Raw genomic sequence first — 22,144 nt, 5'->3', positions numbered from 1 at the left:
CGCGAAGTAAACACGGACAAGGAAGTGAACGAAGACGGGCGCAGACTCGCGACTGAATTTTATTGAACAACAAAACGCACATTTATACGACACAAACCGCAAAATCATCTATGCACATGCGAGGAACCTGCTTTCATTATTGTACAATGTTATGGAGGTATCACTGACGCAAATGTCTCTTTTTTTCTTGATGAAGAAAGCCTCGGCAAGCTCACGTGCCAATTGGTTCTGACTACGCCTCAAAACTTTTGTTGTTGCCAGCAAAGGCTGGCACGGTTTGCCACAGGCAGCCGACGGGCATGCGCTGCAGTGAATAGGCAAATTAGAACCTTGTCCGTTCTTTATCGAAAGCTGGTGTTCCCTTAGTCGTTCATTTATACACCGGCCCGTTTGGCCGATGTATACTTTCCCGCACGTCAGAGGGATTTCATATACCACCCCCGTCGAGCACTCGACGAACTGAGTGGCGTGGCTTTTAGTGCAAGCTTGCACGCTCCTATTTCCAGAGGCGATGCGGGGGCATAGTGACGCCAGTTTGCATGGGGCAGAAAACACCACCGGCACACCATAACGATTGGCAACATTCTTCAGGTTATGCGACACCCCATGGATATAGGGGACAACTGCCGGTCGCATTTTTTCACGACTTTGACATCCCTGAGTCGCACTAGCCTTGTACCTCTGGAGGAGCTTCTCCGCCACAGCAACCACGACTGCCGTAGGGTAACCAGCATTCATCAACCTGGCAATCTGAATGTTCAGGCTGTCATGTACCAGGTGAACACATGACTTTTCCAAGGCTCCCTCCAAACAAAACATGCCAATGGCCCGTTTAACTGTCTTGGAATGTGCAGAATCGTACAATAACAAGTGTTTTCTGGCTCGCGGTGAGTACATCCAGCACGTGTGATCTGGTGTCAAAGAAAGGTTAATATCTAAAAACTGAATTCTATTCTCGTCCGGTAGTTTGAAGGTGAAGGTTAAACCTCTCCCGTGTCGTTCAAAGATCGCTAAAAGATCTTGCACTGAATTAGTGTGAGTCAAACCAGGTTGCTCTTTAAAAAGTATCAGGTAGTCATCTACATATCTAAAAACTTTTAGCACTATATCCTGGTCCAAAGAGCACACCAAATCACGATCAACACTGGCCAAGAAAATATCAGCTAGTACAGGCGCTATGCATGACCCAATACATATGCCCTCCTGTTGAACAAAAACCTGGTTGCCAAAAGTAACATATGTTGAATCAAGGTAAAATTCCAGAAGTAACAAAAAATTATCCAGGGTCAGACCGCTAGTGTTCTGGAACTGTACGACACCATTACTTTCGATACATGATCTAACGGCACAAAACAGGGCTTGATGGGGAATAGAAAAGAACAAGTCCTCAATGTCAAATGAGACAGCGTAAAACAGAAGACGAATCTTTTAAGAACGTGACCACTTCTCCCGAGTTCCTAATCATGAAAGGATCTTCAATCCTTAATGACTTCAAGCACTTCATAAGGAAGGTGCTGATTTCCCGTTGCCAGGTACCCCTTTCGCTAACTATGCACCTCAAGGGCTTGTCAACTTTATGAGTTTTAACAGAAAAGAACAGTTCTAGGCTATTACTTATTGCTGCTGCGACCTGCCGTGCAAGATTTTTTGGTTTTTGCATGAAAAGAAATCTACTGCCAACAGAGATCATCACTCTGTTTGGTCACGTTTTGCCTTCGGTTGGCCATGTGAAGCGCATCTGTAGAATCCTGAAATCTGAGCTTCGGCGATAAATTCGGCTGTTGAACGACTGGTTACGGGTGCTTGCCTACCAAACAGTCCCCGAGTGGATTGGTCAACAGAAGCTGCGGTCTTATCGGCAACAGACAGCCCAAACGGGGGAGTTCTGGTGGAAGTGTGTTCTACTACGCCTACCCAAAGATAAACGACGAGGGAGGCCTCATGGTGGTGGCCTTTTTGTTTTAGGCGACATTGAACTTCCAGCAAACATAAGTGACATCCTGAAGAAAGGCCCAAAGTATGCTTTGCAGCCTAAGGTGCCGGCGCATGAATTGCTGTCGTTGAATCGTCAAGTTGCGAGGAAGGCGAGTAACGACGACCGCGAAAGGTGTCTCCTGGATGGTGTCGACTGCTTGTTGTGAACTGCTAACCGGACCCAGGTTCGCGTAGGTGGGGGATTGGTGGCATTGCAGAAGGACGTGGGAGCGGTTGTCTCGTACTTCAAACAGAATGAGCTCATGCTTTTGCAAGCGGACAAGGAGGGAGGCTTCACAGTTCTTCCGGCTGGGATGTTTCACGAGAAGGCCACTCAAGCTGTCTCCAAGAACTTTGTACCGAGGAAAGTGAAAACTACCAAGGTAAAAACTCGAGCTCTGCAACTGTGCAAAGATTTGGCATTAGAGAGACTGTCACGTGCTGTTAAGAACAGCAACAGTAATAGCCTAGAACTGTTCTTTTCTGTTAAAACGCATAAAGTTGACAAGCCCTTGAGGTGCATAGTTAGCGAAAGGGGTACCTGGCAACGGGAAATCAGCACCTTCCTTATGAAGTGCTTGAAGTCATTAAGGATTGAAGATCCTTTCATGATTAGGAACTCGGGAGAAGTGGTCACGTTCTTAAAAGATTCGTCTTCTGTTGGTTACGCTGTCTCATTTGACATTGAGAACTTGTTCTTTTCTGTTCCCCATCAAGGCCTGTTTTGTGCCGTTAGATCATGTATCGAAAGTAATGGTGTCGTACAGTTCCAGAACACCAGCGGTCTGACCCTGGATATTTTTTTGTTACAGTAATACCTCGTTAACTCGAAGTAGTAAAAACCAGAAAAAATTTCGAGATAAGCAGATTTTCGAGATAAGCAAAGTTGGGCAAATTCCATTGAGAAGTTCAGTTCTATCTAGAAACGTTATCCCTACTGACCAGTTTCTTAACAGGAGCGCCAAACTGGCTCTTTGTAAAGGTTTTAAAGAAAAATAATGACATACCAGAGCTATCAACCAGCTGTATTTTTCGGCACTGCCTTTTTATTTAGTGCAGAAAGACAAACTAAGGCTGGTCTGCCTCTCAGTAACACTTGCACCTAGAAAAGCTTTCTCGAGTTTCTTAACACATCGCATGTGCCGATCATTCACGCCGCTGCACTCAAATTTATTTCGCATCAAGCGAAGCATGTTTCTTGTTTCGGCGGATGTCGTCACCCCTCGAGTAGCTGCGTCGACGCTGCCGCGATCACTGTGTGTGACGCCACGTTGTTTGGCTTAAGAAAATGGTCAAACCAGCCGATGTTGCAGGCTAGGTCAGTTTAGCCCACCGCTAAGTCCAGAGAATCGGCCTTATCTGTCGATGTGACTGGAAGGGGCTCCTCTCGCACGATGCCACACATTCAGCGCCGTTTTGACGTCCGGAAACTTCGAGCCTCGAATCCGTTTCTTTGATTAGGGCTACCTTTCTTTGCAGCATCAGTGACTTGCTTTGCTTTGGTGGCGTTATCCTCACCACATCGCACGGCCGACGAAAAACGCGCGACGTGCCTTGCGTAAACAAAATGCTGAAATCGCATCTCTGACGGTAAACAAAACGTGTTCGACCCGAGCTATTTTGCAGGGCCTGCTTATGTGCACGTCTATAGCGTCACATGACGTGACACAGGGCTGCTCGACAAAGTTGGTATGCCGCTAGGTTCCGACTTTGACTTTACTTTCGGGAACAGTGTCCACTTCGTCGTAAACGCGGCAGCCTCGCGCGAACCTTGTGAAACGTATGACATTTTGCCGCTAGTATTTTGTAAAACGGTTCGGCGGCGAAGTTTCGGTTCCATTATCAGTCTAGATTTCGAGATAACCGAAAGTGGGCACGGAAATACTTCGAGATAAAGGGCAATAAATACATTGCACCTATGGGAAATTGTTCGGTACCACAGAAAACTTCGACTTAGCCGATTTTTCGAGATATGCGAGTTCGAGTTAACGAGGTATTACTGTACTTCTGGAATTTTACCTTGATTCAACATATGTTACTTTTGGCAACCAGGTTTTTGTTCAACAGGAGGGCATATGTATTGGGTCATGCGTAGCGCCTGTACTAGCTGATATTTTCTTGGCCCGTGTTGATCGTGATTTGGTGTGCTCTTTGGACCAGGATATAGTGCTAAAAGTTTTTAGATATGTAGATGACTACCTGATACTTTTTAAAGAGCAACCTGGTTTGACTCATACTAATTCAGTGCAAGATCTTTTAGCGATCTTTGAACGACACGGGAGAGGTTTAACCTTCACCTTCGAACTACCGGACGAGAATAGAATTCAGTTTTTAGATATTAACCTTTCTTTGACACCAGATCACACGTGCTGGATGTACTCACCGCGAGCCAGAAAAGACTTGTTATTGTACGATTCTGCGCATTCCAAGACAGTTAAATGGGCCATTGGCATGTTTTGTTTGAAGGGAGCCTTGGAAAAGTCATGTGTTCACCTGGTACATGACAGCCTGAACATTCAGATTGCCAGGTTGATGAATGTTGGTTACCCTACGGCAGTCGTGGTTGCTGTGGCGGAGAAGCTCCTCCAGAGGTACAAGGCTAGTGCGACTCAGGGATGTCAAAGTCGTGAAAAAATGCGACCGGCAGTTGTCCCCTATATCCATGGGGTGTCGCATAACCTGAAGAATGTTGCCAATCATTATGGTGTGCCGGTGGTGTTTTCTGCCCCATGCAAACTGGCGTCACTATGCCCCCGCATCGCCTCTGGAAATAGGAGCGTGCAAGCTTGCACTAAAAGCCACGCCACTCAGTTTGTCGAGTGCTCGACGGGGGTGGTATATGAAATCCCTCTGACGTGCGGGAAAGTATACATCGACCAAACGGGCCGGTGTATAAATGAACGACTAAGGGAAAGCCAGCTTTCGATAAAGAACGGACAAGGTTCTAATTTGCCTATTCACTGCAGCGCATGCCCGTCGGCTGCCTGTGGCAAACCGTGCCAGCCTTTGCTGGCAACAACAAAAATTTTGAGGCGTAGTCAGAACCAATTGGCACGTGAGCTTGCCGAGGCTTTCTTCATCAAGAAAAAAAGAGACATTTGCGTCAGTGATACCTCCGTAACATTGTACGATAATGAAAGCAGGTTCCTCGCATGCGCATAGATGATTTTGCGGTTTGTGTCATATAAATGTGCATTTTGTTGTTCAATAAAATTCAGTCGCGAGTCTGCGCCCATCTTCGTTCACTTCCTTGTCCGTGTTTACTTCGCGCAGCACCTCGTTTCATGATGTACGACCGACTCGCCCAGCAACATGCATTATTGAAGCAACTATACGTTTGACAATTTATTCTGTAATAGTGTCATCCTGAAACTAGGAGAAAGTGAGAAGTTCAGTTAGGGAGGGTTAATGCATGTATGTAGGTATGTTAGTATACCCACTCAGTTGCTTACTGCAAGCCCCCCATCCATGAAAAAATCCCTGGCTATGCCACTAAGGACAGGTGCTGCTTAGGATGCGCGTGTGTGTGTTATACAAAACAGTGCCCTTCAAAATGAGCAAGGGAAATCAAGACATGGTTGTTGTCAATCACTTTTGGTAGAAGAAGAAGAATGGCCAGTCATGAACTTTTTCAATTGTTAATGACTGATAAAATGCATCATTCAAGGCAGCATTGGTCCGACAAGCACCTTGTTTGTTGTACTCTCACCATGCCATCCTAACTAGTGATTCCTATCATGTCCTCCTAATTGGAATATATTGCTAAGACAAAAAAGCTCTATCTATTTATAATGCCACTTACACTGCTTCAAAAACAGCAAACTGGACAGAACGGTAGATCCCAGATCCCAAGAGTGGCGGGACACAGCCCCTGCAAAAGAAACACCAAGGCCATCCTCTCAGTCACGATTCACTGTAGTTGGCATAGCTAATTAACCAAATATCTTTTGCTGCCAAGTTATCAGACAGATAACACTTATTTAACGAATAGTAAAGTGTAAGCTTCCAAGCCTTTCATTCAGAATGCCACCAACTTCAAGAAAGCGGTGCTTTTATGTCGGGCACTACCCCACCTATTCACATGTTGCGTAGGCAAAGCCAAAATACAGTATATGCATTATTTCAATTCAAGTGCACCTTATCTATTCAAGAAACCAGTTCATAAATATTACATGCGTTACGTCACCAAAGGAAATCCTTGGCTATGTACAGCGATTGATAGTCATTTGGTCAGAGTGGTGGTGTGCTGGTAGTGCAATGTGAAGCAATCTTTGTGCTAACAGACACAAACAAAAGTGGGTGCCACATTCAACTACTAATTTACTCTCACTGCAGACAATGCAGCACTTAATCAATTAGCCCTTTGTTGCCTAACCGTCTTATTGCCACAACTTCAGATTACTTCTCTGGTGTAAGTGCATGCAGTCAAGCCTCTGATTAAATATGCGTTAAAGGTGCACTGCACCCCAAATTATGCACATTGTTTTTATTGTATGTTTGCTTACTATGGCACTTGACAACTGCAGCACCAGTGAAAGTGGCAAAAGCAACAAGTTAGATATCTTGATTCGTTAGTGCGATCAGTTTCCACACCAATCGCAGCGTCATAAATCAAGAATTCCTGGCAGCAAATGTGAAGTATTATGATCATGATATTGATTGGCTGCGGATGAAAAGCATATTGTGCATGTTTACTAAGTAATTACAATAAATTTTTTTTAATACAAACATGTTTTACACTTGTCAGAGCTATGAAAAAGACACCAATTTATACATAAAAGTTTTGTTTCAAACACAAATGGCACAAGGAGCACTGTGAAATGGCCTGCACAAAGCACAGTTTTCATCAATATACCACAGCTCGCATTTATGCATCAGCCTTTCTCGAAAAGAAAGGTCAGTCTTTCGGTAAAAAGGTCAAAAATATGTTTTTCACTGTGACATTCTATTCATATTCTTGACCGAATAGCTAGGAACCTTCCGAAACTAATATATACACATAATGCAACGTCTGGTACAACAGCAGAAAGCTTATAGTATTTCAACACAATCATGCGAGGCACAGGTGGAGCAGCCGATATGAGGCAATGCGATGTCCCGTGCATAAATAGAGGAGATAAAGCGCAATGACTTTTCGTATTCTAGTTGTTTGCTGCTGTAAAGCGTTAATTAGCAACGTATACTCACAAACCTGCAATCTTTCAAAAATTTTCTTCAACGACAGAAAACGTGCAGCCCAGAAACATCTCAAATTCTATAGTTGCACAAAGCATCACAGGACACCACTGCTATTCACAGTATTGCCCCTTGTAGCTATGATTACTTGGTGATCAGTTATCAGATTGCTTGGTGATTACTTGGAGGCCAATTTAGGATTTGGAGCAATTTTTCGAGCATGAAAAAGGCTGTATTGGAGCAGAAGGAACTGCATTTTGGAGCAAGTATGGAGCTAAAAAAATGTGTTTTAGAGTAGGTTTGGAGCAGACAAAATGGAATTTAGGATCACTTGGAGCAGTACATGTTGAACTTTTTGGTCAGTGTTCCTATCATTGTGCAGACAGTAAATGCTGCTGCAGAGTAAACAAGAAGACAACACCAACAGTCAGAGAGCAGGCATCAATGAGGCTCTTTAACACAAAATAATGTCACATGCTGGCTTCACTGCACTGTACAAAATGTGTGTTGTGGCGAAGCATTGGTGACAAGGCGAACATGCACATATTGTTTCTACAAATGACAGGTCATAACGCCATTCCAAACAGGCAAAATCATCCTAACCAGAAAACCAGCAATCAACTAATTAAAAAAAAGGAAAAAAAGAACTGCCTGTGTGGACAGCATAGGTCTGCAAAAGAATTGGAGCTCACTCAGACACACTCAAGAAATACATGTTGCTCTGAGGGCTCACTTGGAATCGCTCACCAATACTTTCCTCAACCAGACCCACTCGGACTCAGACTCGCTCAAAGTTTTCTCAGCCGGACTCATTCACGCTCAAACTCACCAATATATTAGTCACCCAGATTCGCTCAGACTCAGGCCCGATCTGAGTCTGAGGGAGTCTGGTGAGTCGACTCATGAGTGAGTTTGCCGACCTATGGTGGACAGTGCATTTTATCATCGCCACGACTCACTATGACTGATGCTACATCATACCCAGCAGTTGTTAATCATTTAGGTGCGTAAATAATCGCAATATGCATGCTTCTAGTGCAGGGGCAAACTACACGCCAGCACTGAACGCCGACCATGTATCCCAACCCCGAGCAGATGCATTTAGAACGCTTCACCGCAATAAGTGAAGCATAAGGGTTCTTAGGTGGGCTAGTTCATTCATGAGCACTGTGTCAGAACAGCGCAAAAAGTGGGACAGAGAAACACACAATGCAGCAATGTGTCCAGTGTGCTTCACTGCCATACTGTGAAGCACCTTTGAGACAGACCAAGATGGCAATTCAACGCCGGCCGTGGAGGGAAATGTAACGAGGGGGCAGGCGCACTGATCGATCCAACCATAACATCTAGGGGGAGGGCGCTTTTTCATTATTTATAGATGCTGTGGCCTAAGTGAGACCATAGCAGAGTGGTACATTTAGAAAAGAAAAGTACATTTGGGCAAAAGGGAACAAATGACGGCAAGGCAGTTTGACTAATGCTATTCAAAGGATACCAAAGATTTTTGCGTTACAGCTTCGTTTGACACCTTATTCCAATTATTTATTGTGCGATGAAAGAAACAATATTTAAAGTAATTGACTCTTTGGATTAAAGGCGTGATTGTGAATGTCGGTTTCTAGTTACATAACCTGTAAGTGGAATCAAGATATGTGATGTGTTAATTTTTTAACGACCATTTATTAACTGATAAAAGAACTAAACTCTACCAACATGGTTTCTTTCAGTAACTAGTGGGAAATTGCCTTTTTTATTCACTAATAGAGCTGTGACCATATGAGTTGTAAATGTATCTTGTACCCTTTTTCTGTATTCTTTCCAATTTTTCAATGCTTGCTTTTGTGAAAGGGTCCCAAATTATCATGGCATATTCTACCATAAGATAGATAATTGATTTGTACGCAAGCAAACACACTTGAGGGGTATAGCTAGCTTGAGTGTATGCCTCAAAAAGAACAACTTCCTTAAGGCACTGGCTGAGAGTTTTTCAGTGATTAGCAATCCAGTGCTGAACCTTGGAAAGAACTTGGTCAGTGGAATAACTAAAGGGCAGTGGTTTCTTTTTGTTAGTGATTCCCATAAAAACAGTTCTTGTCAAAATCGATGGGAATTTGCCATTCACAAAATCATTTAACCTCGCATGATCCTGTACAGAGCTCACTGTTTGGTACAATACTCAATCATCAGCATACAACCTAATATTCGTCGAAATGTCTTTAGCAATGTCAATTATAAACATTAGAAGAAGCAAAGGCCCAATAATGGACCCCTGGGAAACACAAGCATCGATTGCCACACTTCCAGACGAAAGCCGATTGAATGACACAGACTGACAACGCTTTGAAGGATAGGCCCTGATCCGACTGATTATTTCTTTGTTGTTTATATAGCTTAGTTTATGAATCAACTTTTTGTGTACACTTCATCTAAAGCTTTTTTAAAGTTAATGAAAATTGCATCCACCTGAATCCCTTATTTAACGCCACTGCAAAATAATGTATAATATCAACTAATTGGGTAGTGGTAGCATATCCCCGTGGGAAACCGTGTTGAGCATTTGTTAATATGTCAAGTTCTTCAAGACAAGTGGTCGTGTGTTTATGGACTAGATGTTCTAGAATTTTGCAGGCTGTTGAGGTTACTGATATTGCACAGTGATTTGTAATACATTCTTTATCACCGGATTTATGATTGGGCTTGATTCTGCATAAAATCCATGTTGTCCTTAGAATCGCGCCTTAATATGCTGTCCTACAGTATGACTCCCCCTGCTACTCACAGGCAGCACAGTTGGGGAACAGATCATCCCTCGAACAGGCAAGATGACAGAGGACGACCAACTGGTTAGGTGAAAGGAGCATTGCTGGCTTTTTTGGGGGGGAGGGTGACCGGCTGAGCCCATTTCCACCATCCCGACTGCATTATGCCGCTTTCGCAGTCAAGACGTGCAACGAGCGCTTTGATGTCGAAGAATGTTGTACAGCGCGATTGGCATGCATCTTCTTCTTTTTCTTCTTTTACTTTTGTTATTTTTGTGAAATATCAAACAACCTATCGCACATCGAAGTCTTCATTTGCATGACATCTCTTATAGCGCAAAGTGCAAATAGCTGCTGCCGCAAGGTCGCAGTAGCTACATTACAATACGCAGAGTGGCTAGAACAAAAAATCACTCATTTACGTGTCGTCACCATCAAGAGCGCCTAGCTTCCAGACTATCGACACCATGCCAAACTCCCAACAACGGAGGCAAGCTGCACTTGAATGAGTGCAGGAAGATGCAGGGAGGTGGGATTGCAGCAAAATGGCACAAGTGGACCACCACTGGTAACTGAAAAAATTTAGGGAAGCCCAATAAAGGAAAACAAATATTTCTCTGTAGAATATAAAGGTGGTTCCATATCAAACAGTTAATAAGCACAGAAAGAGGATACAGGCGGCACCCCTAACATTCATTCATAAATGAATGAATATAATGAATATTCATATACAAATGAATATGATGAAGACAAGACAATGCTGAATAGCCTGGCAAAAGAGAAAGAGTTCACAACTGGAAACCATACATTGGAATGTATCCGAGAATATGTATAGCTAGGAAAACTACTAACAGGGGAGCCGGAGCCTAATCATGAAGAACAAATTCACCGAAGAATAAGAAGGATGGGCTGGAGCGGCTTCGGCAGGCACTCCCAAAAAATGTCAGGAAATCTGCCACTGTCATTAAAGCGAAAAGTATACAATCGCTGCATACTGCCAGTTCTAACATATAGGGTTAAAACATGGAGGACAACAATGCAACTAGAGAAAAAGTTGAGGACCACGTAGCATGCAATGGAACGTAAAATGATAATACTAATAATTGTTGGGGTTTAACGCTCCGAAACCACGATATGATTATGAGAGACGCCGTAGCGGAGTGCTCTGGAAATTTCGACCACCTGGGGTTCTTTAACGTGCACCTAAACCTGAGCACATGGGCCTCAAGCATTTTCGCCTCCGTCGAAAATGCGGCAACCGCGACCGGGATTCCATCCGGCAACCTCTGGGTCAGCAGTCGAGCACTGTAACCACTAGACCACCGTGGCAGGTCTAGGCTATATTAGCCGTTGATATTATGTAGATGATGCACGTATGTGCACACAGATCTATCTTGTTAGTTATGTCGCCTTGGAAATTTTGTGTATGTACTGCTTCAATGCAAGCATATTTGGAGGCTGAAGTAAATGTACTGTTACATGTACATGATATCTGCGCAATGCTGCTGTGGATTCCTCTACCTGAATTTGAAGAATTTAAAATTTTCTGCCGCATAAAGTTATAGGCTCTAACTATGCCATACAAGTACACAGTTAGATGACATTATTGTTGGACACAAGTATTCAGTTTTACGCTTTAGTCAACCACTGTGCAATGAATACTTAAACACACTGAATAGTAGTTTGCAAAGCCAGTCACATATATGAAAGTTCCCACACAAGAAGAAAAACTTAACTAATGATTTGGAAAAAAATTTTCATTAAGGCCCTCTTCTTGTACACACGTGCTCTGAACTTCATGGCTCGCACTTTTCAAAGAGTCAACTTAGTTGAAGAGCAGTGTTCTTACTGTCCTGTCCTTTCTTTTTTTCTGCTGCATCTCTAAGTTCTTTCTTTTCATGCTGGAAAATGTCGTATTCAAAGTTAAACTAGCCCAACCTTCTGCTTTAAATAGTCACATATGCAGGCATCTCATCAAAGAAGGCGCATTCTCATTCTAACATTGTCTACGTGGCCATCAAATGGCAGACAAACAGGTTGTAGACGCTACACCAACTGAGCACTGCTGAATGAAACCTAGCACACATGTTCCCATAGAAGCTCAGCTGTCCGTGCAGGTCTGGAATTGCAGAAGGTCGTGATCCTACACAGGTGCAAACTTTCCGCAAAGTGGGCACCGAAATGTTTGAAAAGTGAACAGAAAGAGGCATCCGCGGCAGCTTTGGCCCATTTTGACGTTAGAGACCAAGGATAAGGCCTGGCTCCCCACTTATGACCCTGAAAACCAAGAGTAGTCAAAAGAATGCCGTAGCAGTGGGTCCGCACGGCCAAAAATCCGCACGCACAAGACAGCCAAAAGTGCTCTGGAGTCCCATTTCCTTGGACAAATATGGAGTTGTCCACTGACCGTGAGACTGTGGCCAGTAAGTGTGAAACAATTAAATAAGGAGGGGGAAGGAGCAAGGTGAACCCTCACCTTGCTCATATGGTCAGTACACAGTATGAACCGACTTGCCAAACAGCAAGCACTTCTCAAATATGGTGTTGCTTTGGTGGACCACCTGCCTCAGGCCTGCAGTATAACCGGAGAGTACTCAATAAATGCGAAAAGCTGGAGAAAGTTGACCTCCTAACTTTTTTGCAGAGATATACGCATTTGCATGTCTCAAAAGCTGTATCTGCCAAATTGAAGACCCGGGCTTTCCTATTGGTCAACCATTGCTCCTATTCGGCTGACCTGGCTCCTTCGGACTACAATGTTTTCTAACTTGAACACACCCTGAAGGTCATCATTCTGATGACAACTGTTGACGTCAAAGATGCTGCTGAGAGCTGGTTTGACGAAAAATAGCCACAAGTGAGGGGCTTTCTTCCTCTTTTCCTCGGCCATGTATTTGTGTATGCATGTCTGGAATAGAGACTCAGACCTATCACATGTTTTTTTCTTTAATGGAGTAGAAAACATCAAAAATATAAAAAGGGCATCAGTTTGAGGGGGATTACATTGAATAAGTGTGTACACTGAAAACTGCGACTTTATTCGTCTTGTGCAAAGCCACAAACTTTACAGCAATGCGCGTGTTTGTATTATTTTAAGGGAGAAAAGGCAGGTGGGGCGTTTCGGCATTGGTCGCGTACGTGTCGTTACATGCTGGGTATTTTTCAGCAGTTCGGTGGGGGCCCGTACTTCTTAGGGATGCCACCTTGGCATGGGCGTGGCAGGATTTTGTCTAGGGGGGAGGGGGGTACAAACCCATCGCGGTGGGGGAGGGGAACGACGCTGGTGTTGATTAAAGGGCCCGGCGGGGGATATCCCTTTTGCACCCCCCTGCCGACGCCCATGCACCTTGGCGTTCCCAGTAGTGTGCGGCATCCTCACCAGTGTCTTGCACCTACCTCCAGCGCATTGCGAAGACAGACAGATGAAGTGACCAGAGAGAAAGGTGCACACTCAAATACCTGTACAGCCCAACGACGCCACCGGTCGTGAGCGTTTTCCGGAAGGACTGGTACATGCCGCACTTCTCGAAGCCTGCTTGAGCCTGCATTTTCGTCTTAATCGTGTCGAACGGATGGCCGACGCAGACGTTGGTGACCCCGTAAAGGACGCCGACTGCATCGCAACAAAAGCAGGCTGTTAACCGGGTGCCCGTACGAACGGCTTGACACCTTCTGCTCGCGAACTAATGCGTCCTAGTTGCGCACACCCTTGAAACCTAATCAGTTTCACGCCACGCAAACGCACTGCGGCACTGGCCACGGAGCAACGGAACCATTGCGCAAGCTCCCTTGCATTTTAAACGAGTCTGGAAAAACTCACCGCCAAGGCCGATAGCTCCTTCCTTGAACCAATGCGTTCTCTGTTCGTTGTGTGTCATCGCGAAAACGTCGTGTAAACAAGCGCGGGACCTAGCAGCGGGAGATTCGCGTAGGCGAAAATCGCAAGCTTCGGACACCGACCGACACCGCTCGTGTGATCCGTGCGGGCGGCACGCGGTTTCGCTGGTTTCGCCGGCGGCCAAAAGCGCGCGACTTCCGTTGAACAGTCAGCAGGTTGTAAATTGCACCGCTCATCTGCGCAAACCGTATCGCAACGCGCGAAATATATATTTTTTTTTTTCATTGGTTTCAGCAGCGATTAGCTTGGTCGATGTAGCGTGTCCTTTGCTGTCTCTTTCAACTCATCATTTCATTTAAGGTTTTCTTTCTGTTTTTTGTTTTTTGTAGTTTTTTTCGGCCCACGTGTCCATGCTAGATCGCGCTAAAGCGAAGCGGTAACTCCAGGAGGGTGATCCTCGCTCTCATTGGCTAGTTCGATGCAGACGTCACCGCTCCGTATAACATCGCTTTCTGGGGAATTCTAGGGACGGTGCAGCGTCAACCACGAGAGAAATCAAGAGCTCGAGTATTCCCTATGAGGCGATGCCAAGTTTTCCGGTTTTCCCAGTTTACCTACAGGTGCCTACAGTGCCTACAGTTCCTGCCGATCCCGCAACAAGTGAGCCTCGCGTTCCCGTCTCCCGAGTTAGCGGAGAGCGATTCTTTTCTCCTGTCGGACGCTCTCGATGGACGGCAGCGAAAGCGCCGGGGCGCGCGCTAGCACCTCCACGAGACTTGACAAGGTCTGCACTTTCTGCGACGGGAGTGTCTAGCGTTACGTCTAGACGTAACGGTACGAGCCGTTGCAGTTACGTCTGGACGTAAGAATAACGAGTCTTAAAAGTTACGTCCAGCGTGGCAATACAAATAGAGCCCGTTAGACCTACCGAACCGATTGGCCTCGGTGGCGCAGCGGCTAGCGTGTCGTGCTCGGAACTGCGAGGACGTTGGTTCGAACCTCGCTGCTGCTGCTTTTTTTTTTTTTTTTTTTTTTTTTTTTTTTTTTTTTTTTTTTTGTCTGAGGTGTTGCTGAAGTCTGTTGCCAGAGAAGCGCGACGCGGCTCTTGGGTTACGTACGCCTCCGCCTGCCCCGAAGGGGCAGGCTGCGCGGGCTAAACAGCGCGTGGCCGCGACAGCGGCCAGTAGCGCGTGACCGTGACCCTGCCAACCGGCCATTGAGCGTTAGCGAAATGGCCGCACTCGCGAAGCGAGGGCGAAGCCACGATTAGGTTGCCGCGCCCGAAGGGCGCAGAGGGCCTTCACTGAGCAACAGGAAAATAATGTACTCACGTTTGTGGAAAGCCACATGACTAGAGTCCCTAGATTTTCCCTGCTCTTCAACAGGGAAAAATCTAGGGACTTTGGTCTGGACGTAACGATAGCGGTGACTACAGTTACGTCTGGACGTAACCCTAGCAACAGCCTTCTGCGACAAGGCTTTTTCAAATGCGAGCAATTTAAAAAGGCACATAAAAAATGTCCATGGAGAAGAGGCCTTGGCAACAGCAAAAACAAAGGAGTGCGGTGAAGGAAGGACTATCGCGTGCGACTTGTGTCCAAAGTACTTTTTGAAGCTTCTAGATCTTCGTCAGCACCATGTTCGCGAACATGGATTTAAAGAAGAAGTACAGAACTTCACGTTTGACTCGTATAAAGGTAAGAAACCCACACCGTGAATGTTGAGCCACGTGCGCATGCATCAGCTAAACGCACTCCCTTTTTCTTTAGCATATTAGGAGGGTCTCTGACCCCTCGCCAGTAGTGACTAGAAATCTGGGACCCCCTGTGCGAGAATGTAGGGTTTGCGTTGGCAAAATGTAAATTGCGCACGTAAAATATACAGGGGGCCGTGCACGGCATGCAACGATGTCATTTAAGCCTGGCTCATAAATATGCGCGTCCTCTGTTCGTCTTTACTCGGTGTTGAGGGCGGCCTGCACGATATGTCTCGCGCTATGAGATGGGCGCTGATATTTTGTACGAGAGCACCATCTGCAAACCTTTGGCTGCTCTGCACGTGCGTCCTCACACCTTCAACCTCGTGCTGATGCCTGTCTCAGCAGACCACCGAGACTGTTCAGAAAAGCTACGATTGTTTTTATGTCGCGAATATTGCATATATGAGAAGTGCCGACGCTTCTTTTCACTGTGAACTATTTTACGTTAGATACCGCAAAGCAACTAGGCAGAGCGTGGGGATGGCTTGTTTCAGCTAGGTCAACATAAATTGAAAAAAAAAAGCGCATTAAAAATCACTTCCCTCAAAAAGAAGAAAGTAGCCCTACTTATAGAAGACTATAAAAAGCTTCTGAAAACCAATTATGTGTGTGTCCTCACGCCATCGAAATAGTGATCGAAAGTGAACAATTGTCTTGTTTTGAAGTACTAAAAAATTGGGTTTGATTCTCTAAATTAGATTACACATTATGGCAATAAAGGCTGTGCATAGTAATGCGTATGGGTTACATAGCTAAATAGACATTTTTATAGAGCTCCTTACTGTCCCTGTAGATTAAATGAAGGCTTCGACAGACATTCTATGGATTGTGCTACAGGAAAAGACACAGTACACAACGTTTACTAGCAGACATAGCTATCAAAATGCTCTGTGTTTCAAGAGTTGAAATGTGGCACTGATTACACGATGTCAAGAAGTTCAAGTCGCAAAGCTTTTGCTACGCTTTAATACCAGAGAGTAAAGGTCCAGAAGATCATCACTTTATTGGCATGAGAAATTTACCATATGACATTTGAAAAATATTGTTGAAATGTTAACACATGAAACATATACATGTCAGTGAAGGCATGCCTGTATCACGATAAGGTAACGACAAGACTTCAGCAGTTCTCAGAATATTCCAGCTCAATTAAGCCAACAAGCGAAGCAGTGCAAAACACTGAAACAAAGAGATGAAGGAGTCATCTTTTGGGGAGCTTTCTTCAGTTTCACCACTTTCACACAGCTACAAACGTGGGTCACTGACAGTGGTAGAGTCTCCATCAGATCTTAATTGTAAAAGAGATACCTTTCAAACATACTGCAGCAATGTCTCGTAGTAAACTAGCTCAAGACTTCTGAATCAGTGCCCATACTTCAGTAGATGCAAAGCAGCAGGAGCCCCACCAGACTTTCACCTGTCTTTGTCAATGGTGGGAAAGTTATAGTGTGGTGCAAGGAGGAAAAGCTCGTCTCTATCTCAACACCGGTACATAGCACAATTCCTCCACTGCACAAGGAGGTCTTACAGTTCAGAAACATCTTTATCAGTATTGCTGATCAAAATACCAATGTTTTGCTGTCTGTGCATTCCTCTTGCATTGAATAGCGGTACCATTTTTACAGCCCTATATTGAGTGACGGCAGATCTATTTCCTTAACGAGCAAGTGCTGTCTCAGCTTCTCTGGATCAACAGAGCTAATAACAGACAACAACATTCACAGCGGTGCACTCCTCACTCAGTCCTTTTGGTGAAACGCGTTTATCTCTTAGATCACATTATTGAGAAAGGCTTGCATCCCAAAATGGCACGTTCACGCATTTGTGCTGAAAAGCCAACTTGTAGCATTGTGAAGCCTGTGTTGGCAGAGTTAGTACATCAGCCATCTGAAATCAGTTGCAGAACTCCATGTCGATTTGTCTGTGCACGGACTTGATATAAGTGATGGTTGTGTGAATCATATTGTATGCATCAACTTCTTTATCTCATTTTTGAAGCTTTGTTACAGTTGGTAAACTCATGTCCAGTACATTCCAGAGGATCAATTATGAACGCCATGATCATCTGTGTGACGTTTCCAGCCTGTTAGATAAGCACTAAGCTTGGGAAACTGAGCTTGAGCTGAACTTCCCGAGGTCCGTGTAAAAACCATGTGCCTTTGGTGCTGCTATTGTGTTGGAAAGTGAATGAAAGGTTTCCAGAGCAGTATGTCATTCCAAAAGTGAAGTTTTGCCGAGCACCTTAGCAATCCTGTTTGTTGCTTAAAAGTTGACATCTGCAGAGCCACTGAATTTAAGTCAATGAGAGTGGTGTAACTGTGGTTTAAGAGCATGAAGAAACACAAAAAGAACACAGAACAAGCACTTTGTGTTTCTTCATGCGCTTAAACCACAGTTACACCATGCATATCCAACTAGCCCAACTTTCGATTCTGTTGCAATGAGTGTGGCTGCATGCACAGTATCAAAGGGAATTTCCCTCAAAGGCACTCTTGTATGCTGATGACATAGGTGATTTTCCATCATAAGAGTGTCCATGAACCGAATGTGACATCCAGTTGATGCTCAAAATTATCTGACTTCTAAGAATTTGTGATGCAACTTTTTCTTGCATCGGATATCTTGTTACGTTCATCACATCGTTTTGGGTGCTTCCTCGAGATGCTGCTTCAGCAAAAGATCGTGCCTATCATGACAAGTCAAAATCACTAGGATGCTGTCCTAGTCTGCAGAATCGCTTGACAAACTGTCCTAGTGGCCTCGAAGAGCACGCGTATGCCCAGTCAAGAAGCACTGTTACTTAATACTCTTTAGGATGTGCAAGTTCTTTCAAAGAGCATTTGGTTTGATTGTGAAGCAATAGTGTAAATTGTTTCAGCTGGGCACTGATCTGACGATATTTTCTAGCATCATTGTTGCATCTCCATAGTTTACGCAGAGCTGATGAGAATGAAGGTTTCCTTCTTTCCCACACAACTTGAACAGGATCGTGAAAGCAGTCGTGACAAAGACGTCTGCATAATAAGAAGGGTGCTGCACCTTTGGGAGAAATAGGATGCAGGCCTTAAATAATCCACCACTTAAGTGTTTGCTGTAAACTAGCCAACTTTGCTTTTCAAGCTAGCCTCTTCAAAAGCTGACCCATTTTCGGAGACATTCTTTTCGTCACCACTTGTGCAAGAATTGCCCTTGCTTCGGCAGAACCAACAGATTTCTCAAAATGCCAAGTGTTTATCATCAGACTGTACCTTCAGGTCGATAGTCCTGTCAGCAACATATGCAATGTCTCGGCCTGCTTCAGACCATCGACACTCATGGCAAGGTCCCTCCATTCCACCGGAGTTCTGGCACTAGCTGAACATTGATCGATACATTGTCCGCACTGTTATTCAGGTATATGGGTAATGTCCATGTGTGCTGTAAACAAACAGTAACAATTGTTGGGGTTTAATGTTCCAAAACCACAATATGATTATTAGAGAGGCCGTAGTGGAGGGCTCTGTAAATTTCGACCACCTGGGGTTCTTTAACATGTACTTAAATCTAAGTACACGGGCCTCAAGCATTTTTACCACTATCAAAAATGCGGCTGCTGCAGCCAGGACTCGATCCCGCGACCTGCGGGTCAGCAGTCAAGTACCATAACCAGTAGACCATTGTGGTGAGTTTGTAAACAAACAGTGAAAATTGCAGATATGTAAGTCATAATAGAACTCTGGCGTCGGAAAGTACACAAATCTCTATGGCACTACTAGACCATGAACACACCACTGTTTACACTGACTCATTACACTGGATCACGAGGTGCCGTCAGGGCATTCAATCATGTCATCTCAAAAACGCCATGAGGGTCCTTAACGCAGGCCCTTACAGGATGAAATTCACCAAATTGTCTAGTTCTCAGCTCACTAGGGTCTGGATGTAATGCCCATTGAACTGAACCCCAATGAGATCGCTCATAATCGTGCATGAGGATTCATAATCGTGTTGCGGCAGTGTGGGGCCCAGTAATGGTTCGAAAACAGCCAGAGTTTGGCGATCCGCTAGTTTACTTTCATGAGATTACCTTGCACTACAGGGAGACTAGCTGGGTGTTCCGTCCCTTCACCATGAACTTAGCAGACCACTATCCAATTAAATTCAAAATGCTGCAAACAGGTTGATATCCTTGAAGGAGCTTCCTGAGTATGATACATATGGAGATGGAATCAACATGGCCAGATTGCCGAGTGGTAGCTCATTCAAACACATGCTCTGGCAATGCCTTGCATTGCAGGTCTGCAGTCATGGAGACTGGTGGACTGCTGCAATCAACGACACCAGCTATTACAACTAGATCCTGACTGTTGTGAAGGTCCGTGACATGGCAGAGAGGCTCGGCATTCCCGTTCTGACATGGAATCAGCCGGATTTTAGATGTATAAACGCCTCGTACTGTTCGCTCTGGACCAAATAAATGTCTTTTCTCTCTCAACTGTTGTTTAAAGACACGCAGGCGAGAATATACTACAGCCATGTTGTCTGTGTCTTCAACCAACCACGGCTGTGACCAAAGCATCAATGTACAGTCGTCAGCAAGCTTATCACGAACGCTCAGACTCGTGACCTGGACTACTTTGACTAATGCCAGCCGTGAAGCGCTGTTGCCGAGGTATTACCGAGGTATTATCCGAGGTATGCTTGGATAGTATTTCGGCATTAATTGGTAATGTCTCGGCAACAGAACCCAAAGCTACGCGGCGCAAGCGTCAAACTGTTTCAGAGCACGCGGAGAAGGGTTCGTGTTAAACTTGCTGACGACTGTATACAGTCCAAATCACACTTGTCTAGGGCAACCAGTCGGCCGCTTCAGCCACCGTTTCTGCCACAATTGTGTAAACACCGACGCCGTTATTATATAAGAAATAATCATACTCCAAGCTAGGACGTTGTGCAATAATTCAAGCATGAGAGGAAGCTTCACGCGAGGTGACAGCCGCGGACGGCGCCAACGTCCTCAGCCGCGAGCAGTGTGTTTGCATGTGGTATGCACGCTGTCGTCTGATCGGCAGGTCATCGCTTTCTGTTAGCCATTCACTCAAACTAATCGCCACCTCTCTAAACGAACGCGTTAATGCAGTCGAGCATGCATTGAGCACTTACATTGAGAGTACAAATAGTTCGCAGAGTTTGCGAGAATCAAGTCCTTGAGAAAATCAACATTAAACGCATCCAAGTCGGACGAGGTTCATCAAATCACATGGTTGTACTTACTAGCTTAGTCGTCATGTTATACTCGTTGGCGCTTCGAAGATCCATTACGTTGTGACATTCTGGTGATAACGTGATGTCAGAGCACGGGCACGAAGCATCTAAACGCGTCTTAGAACTTTCGTTGGGCATATTTCCGCAACAGACGGTTTCGCTACTTCAGCTTCGCGCGCTCCGGCGCGCTCTTCCCTCTTTTTCATTGAACGTATGGATGGATAAGGCTTTGATCGGACAGTAGCTCACGTCACCTAGTGCCCTTTTTATAAGTGCCAAAGCAACAAGTTTGCGAGAGAAAAAAAAAACTTTTGTTCGGTCTTTCAAATTAAAAATTGAAGCTTTGTTAGACATAAAAAGGCAAAATACAAGCTTAATAGAATAAGTGCTAAAAGTTAGCGCCATCTATGAGAATTATGGGCATGCAGTACTTATTACTTTAACGCAGTCCCAACAGATGGCGCTACGCTTTCAGCGCAAAACTGATGATTGTAAGTTTTTTTTTTTTTTTAATAACGCACTGATTCTGCCAAGCGGTGCGCACCAAATAATGGTGCCTTTATGAGCATTGTTGCGTAAGTATTTAAATGAAAAGGGGCTCGGCGAGCTTGCTAGGAGTTTTAGCTGGACCGTCACTTTTCTGTTACTCGTCATAACTTTTATTTCCACATACGTGGTTGCCATGTAAACCGCATTTACGACCTGACGGGTACTGTTTTGACGGTGCACGTTAAAAAATTGACGGGGTGGCCCGGACGTCCGGACCTAACCCCATGTAAATTCGCTGGCGGTACGCTCGCTGCAAGCTGGCACGCGATATTGATCGCACTACATGACGCAAAATCGTTCTAACTGGAGTCAAAGTCTCAATTATGTAAAATTTGTAAACAGCTGTCATTCTTGTCCAACCTCCTGACCACTTAAAATTAGGGTGTTTAAGAACAATCGTATCGAGTCCTATTGCCACCACTGTTTTGCATAATTAAACGAATTAGCCAAGGAATGCATACGGGGCATTTGTTTTTTTAACCAGAGTACAATAATTGTCTCTTAAATTGAAAGGAATTAAAGTGACGAAAAATAGCAGCGATTTTTCATCCACTTTAATTGCTTCAAACATATAACGAAACTTCACTTGGGAATATTCCCAGAGGTACTGCAGGATTTTGCTATCACTCATGGCAGGGGAAGTGGATGGTGGCTGTCGTACCGCTTGCCTGAGAACGTATTAAATTTAGAAATGTAAGGGAATTGAGACTGCTTCCTTGGTGTTACCTTAGACCACCAACTCGGATGGAGTCAGCATGTTGCCGATCTAGCAAATCAAGTGAACTGTACCATAAATGTTATTCGTCGCACAGCGGGAACAAAATGGGGCGGTACATCTGCGTTTCT

At 44.8% G+C, this 22,144-nt stretch overlaps 1 protein-coding gene and 2 long non-coding RNA genes across 3 annotated transcripts in view; 1 reads left to right on the top strand and 2 right to left on the bottom strand.

Moving 5' to 3' along the window:
• Window positions 1–13,964, bottom strand: part of LOC119404012 (mitochondrial substrate carrier family protein S) — a 30,949-nt gene extending 16,985 nt beyond the window's left edge. Inside the window, exons 1-3 of the mRNA XM_037670642.2 lie at window positions 13,729–13,964; window positions 13,368–13,521; window positions 5,777–5,845 (exon numbers count right to left, since the gene is read on the bottom strand). Coding sequence (XP_037526570.1) covers window positions 5,777–5,845; window positions 13,368–13,521; window positions 13,729–13,786 — 281 coding nt within the window. The 5' untranslated portion in view covers window positions 13,787–13,964. The remainder of the gene's footprint in view (window positions 1–5,776; window positions 5,846–13,367; window positions 13,522–13,728) is intronic.
• A 1,253-nt stretch (window positions 13,965–15,217) lies between these two features.
• On the top strand, window positions 15,218–19,979 carry LOC125759892 (uncharacterized). Its single transcript, XR_007417655.1, has 2 exons — window positions 15,218–15,443; window positions 19,782–19,979. It is a non-coding gene; the product is annotated as an uncharacterized LOC125759892 (long non-coding RNA).
• On the bottom strand, window positions 16,490–21,048 carry LOC119404011 (uncharacterized). Its single transcript, XR_005186129.2, has 3 exons — window positions 20,759–21,048; window positions 18,754–18,922; window positions 16,490–16,684 (listed from the first exon to the last, which is right to left on the bottom strand). It is a non-coding gene; the product is annotated as an uncharacterized LOC119404011 (long non-coding RNA).
• Between the last annotated feature and the right edge of the window lie 1,096 nt (window positions 21,049–22,144).

Source organism: Rhipicephalus sanguineus, chromosome 9, assembly GCF_013339695.2.
Source record: "Rhipicephalus sanguineus isolate Rsan-2018 chromosome 9, BIME_Rsan_1.4, whole genome shotgun sequence".
NCBI classification, from domain to species: domain Eukaryota; kingdom Metazoa; phylum Arthropoda; class Arachnida; order Ixodida; family Ixodidae; genus Rhipicephalus; species Rhipicephalus sanguineus.
This window is presented reverse-complemented; position numbering and strand designations above follow the sequence as displayed.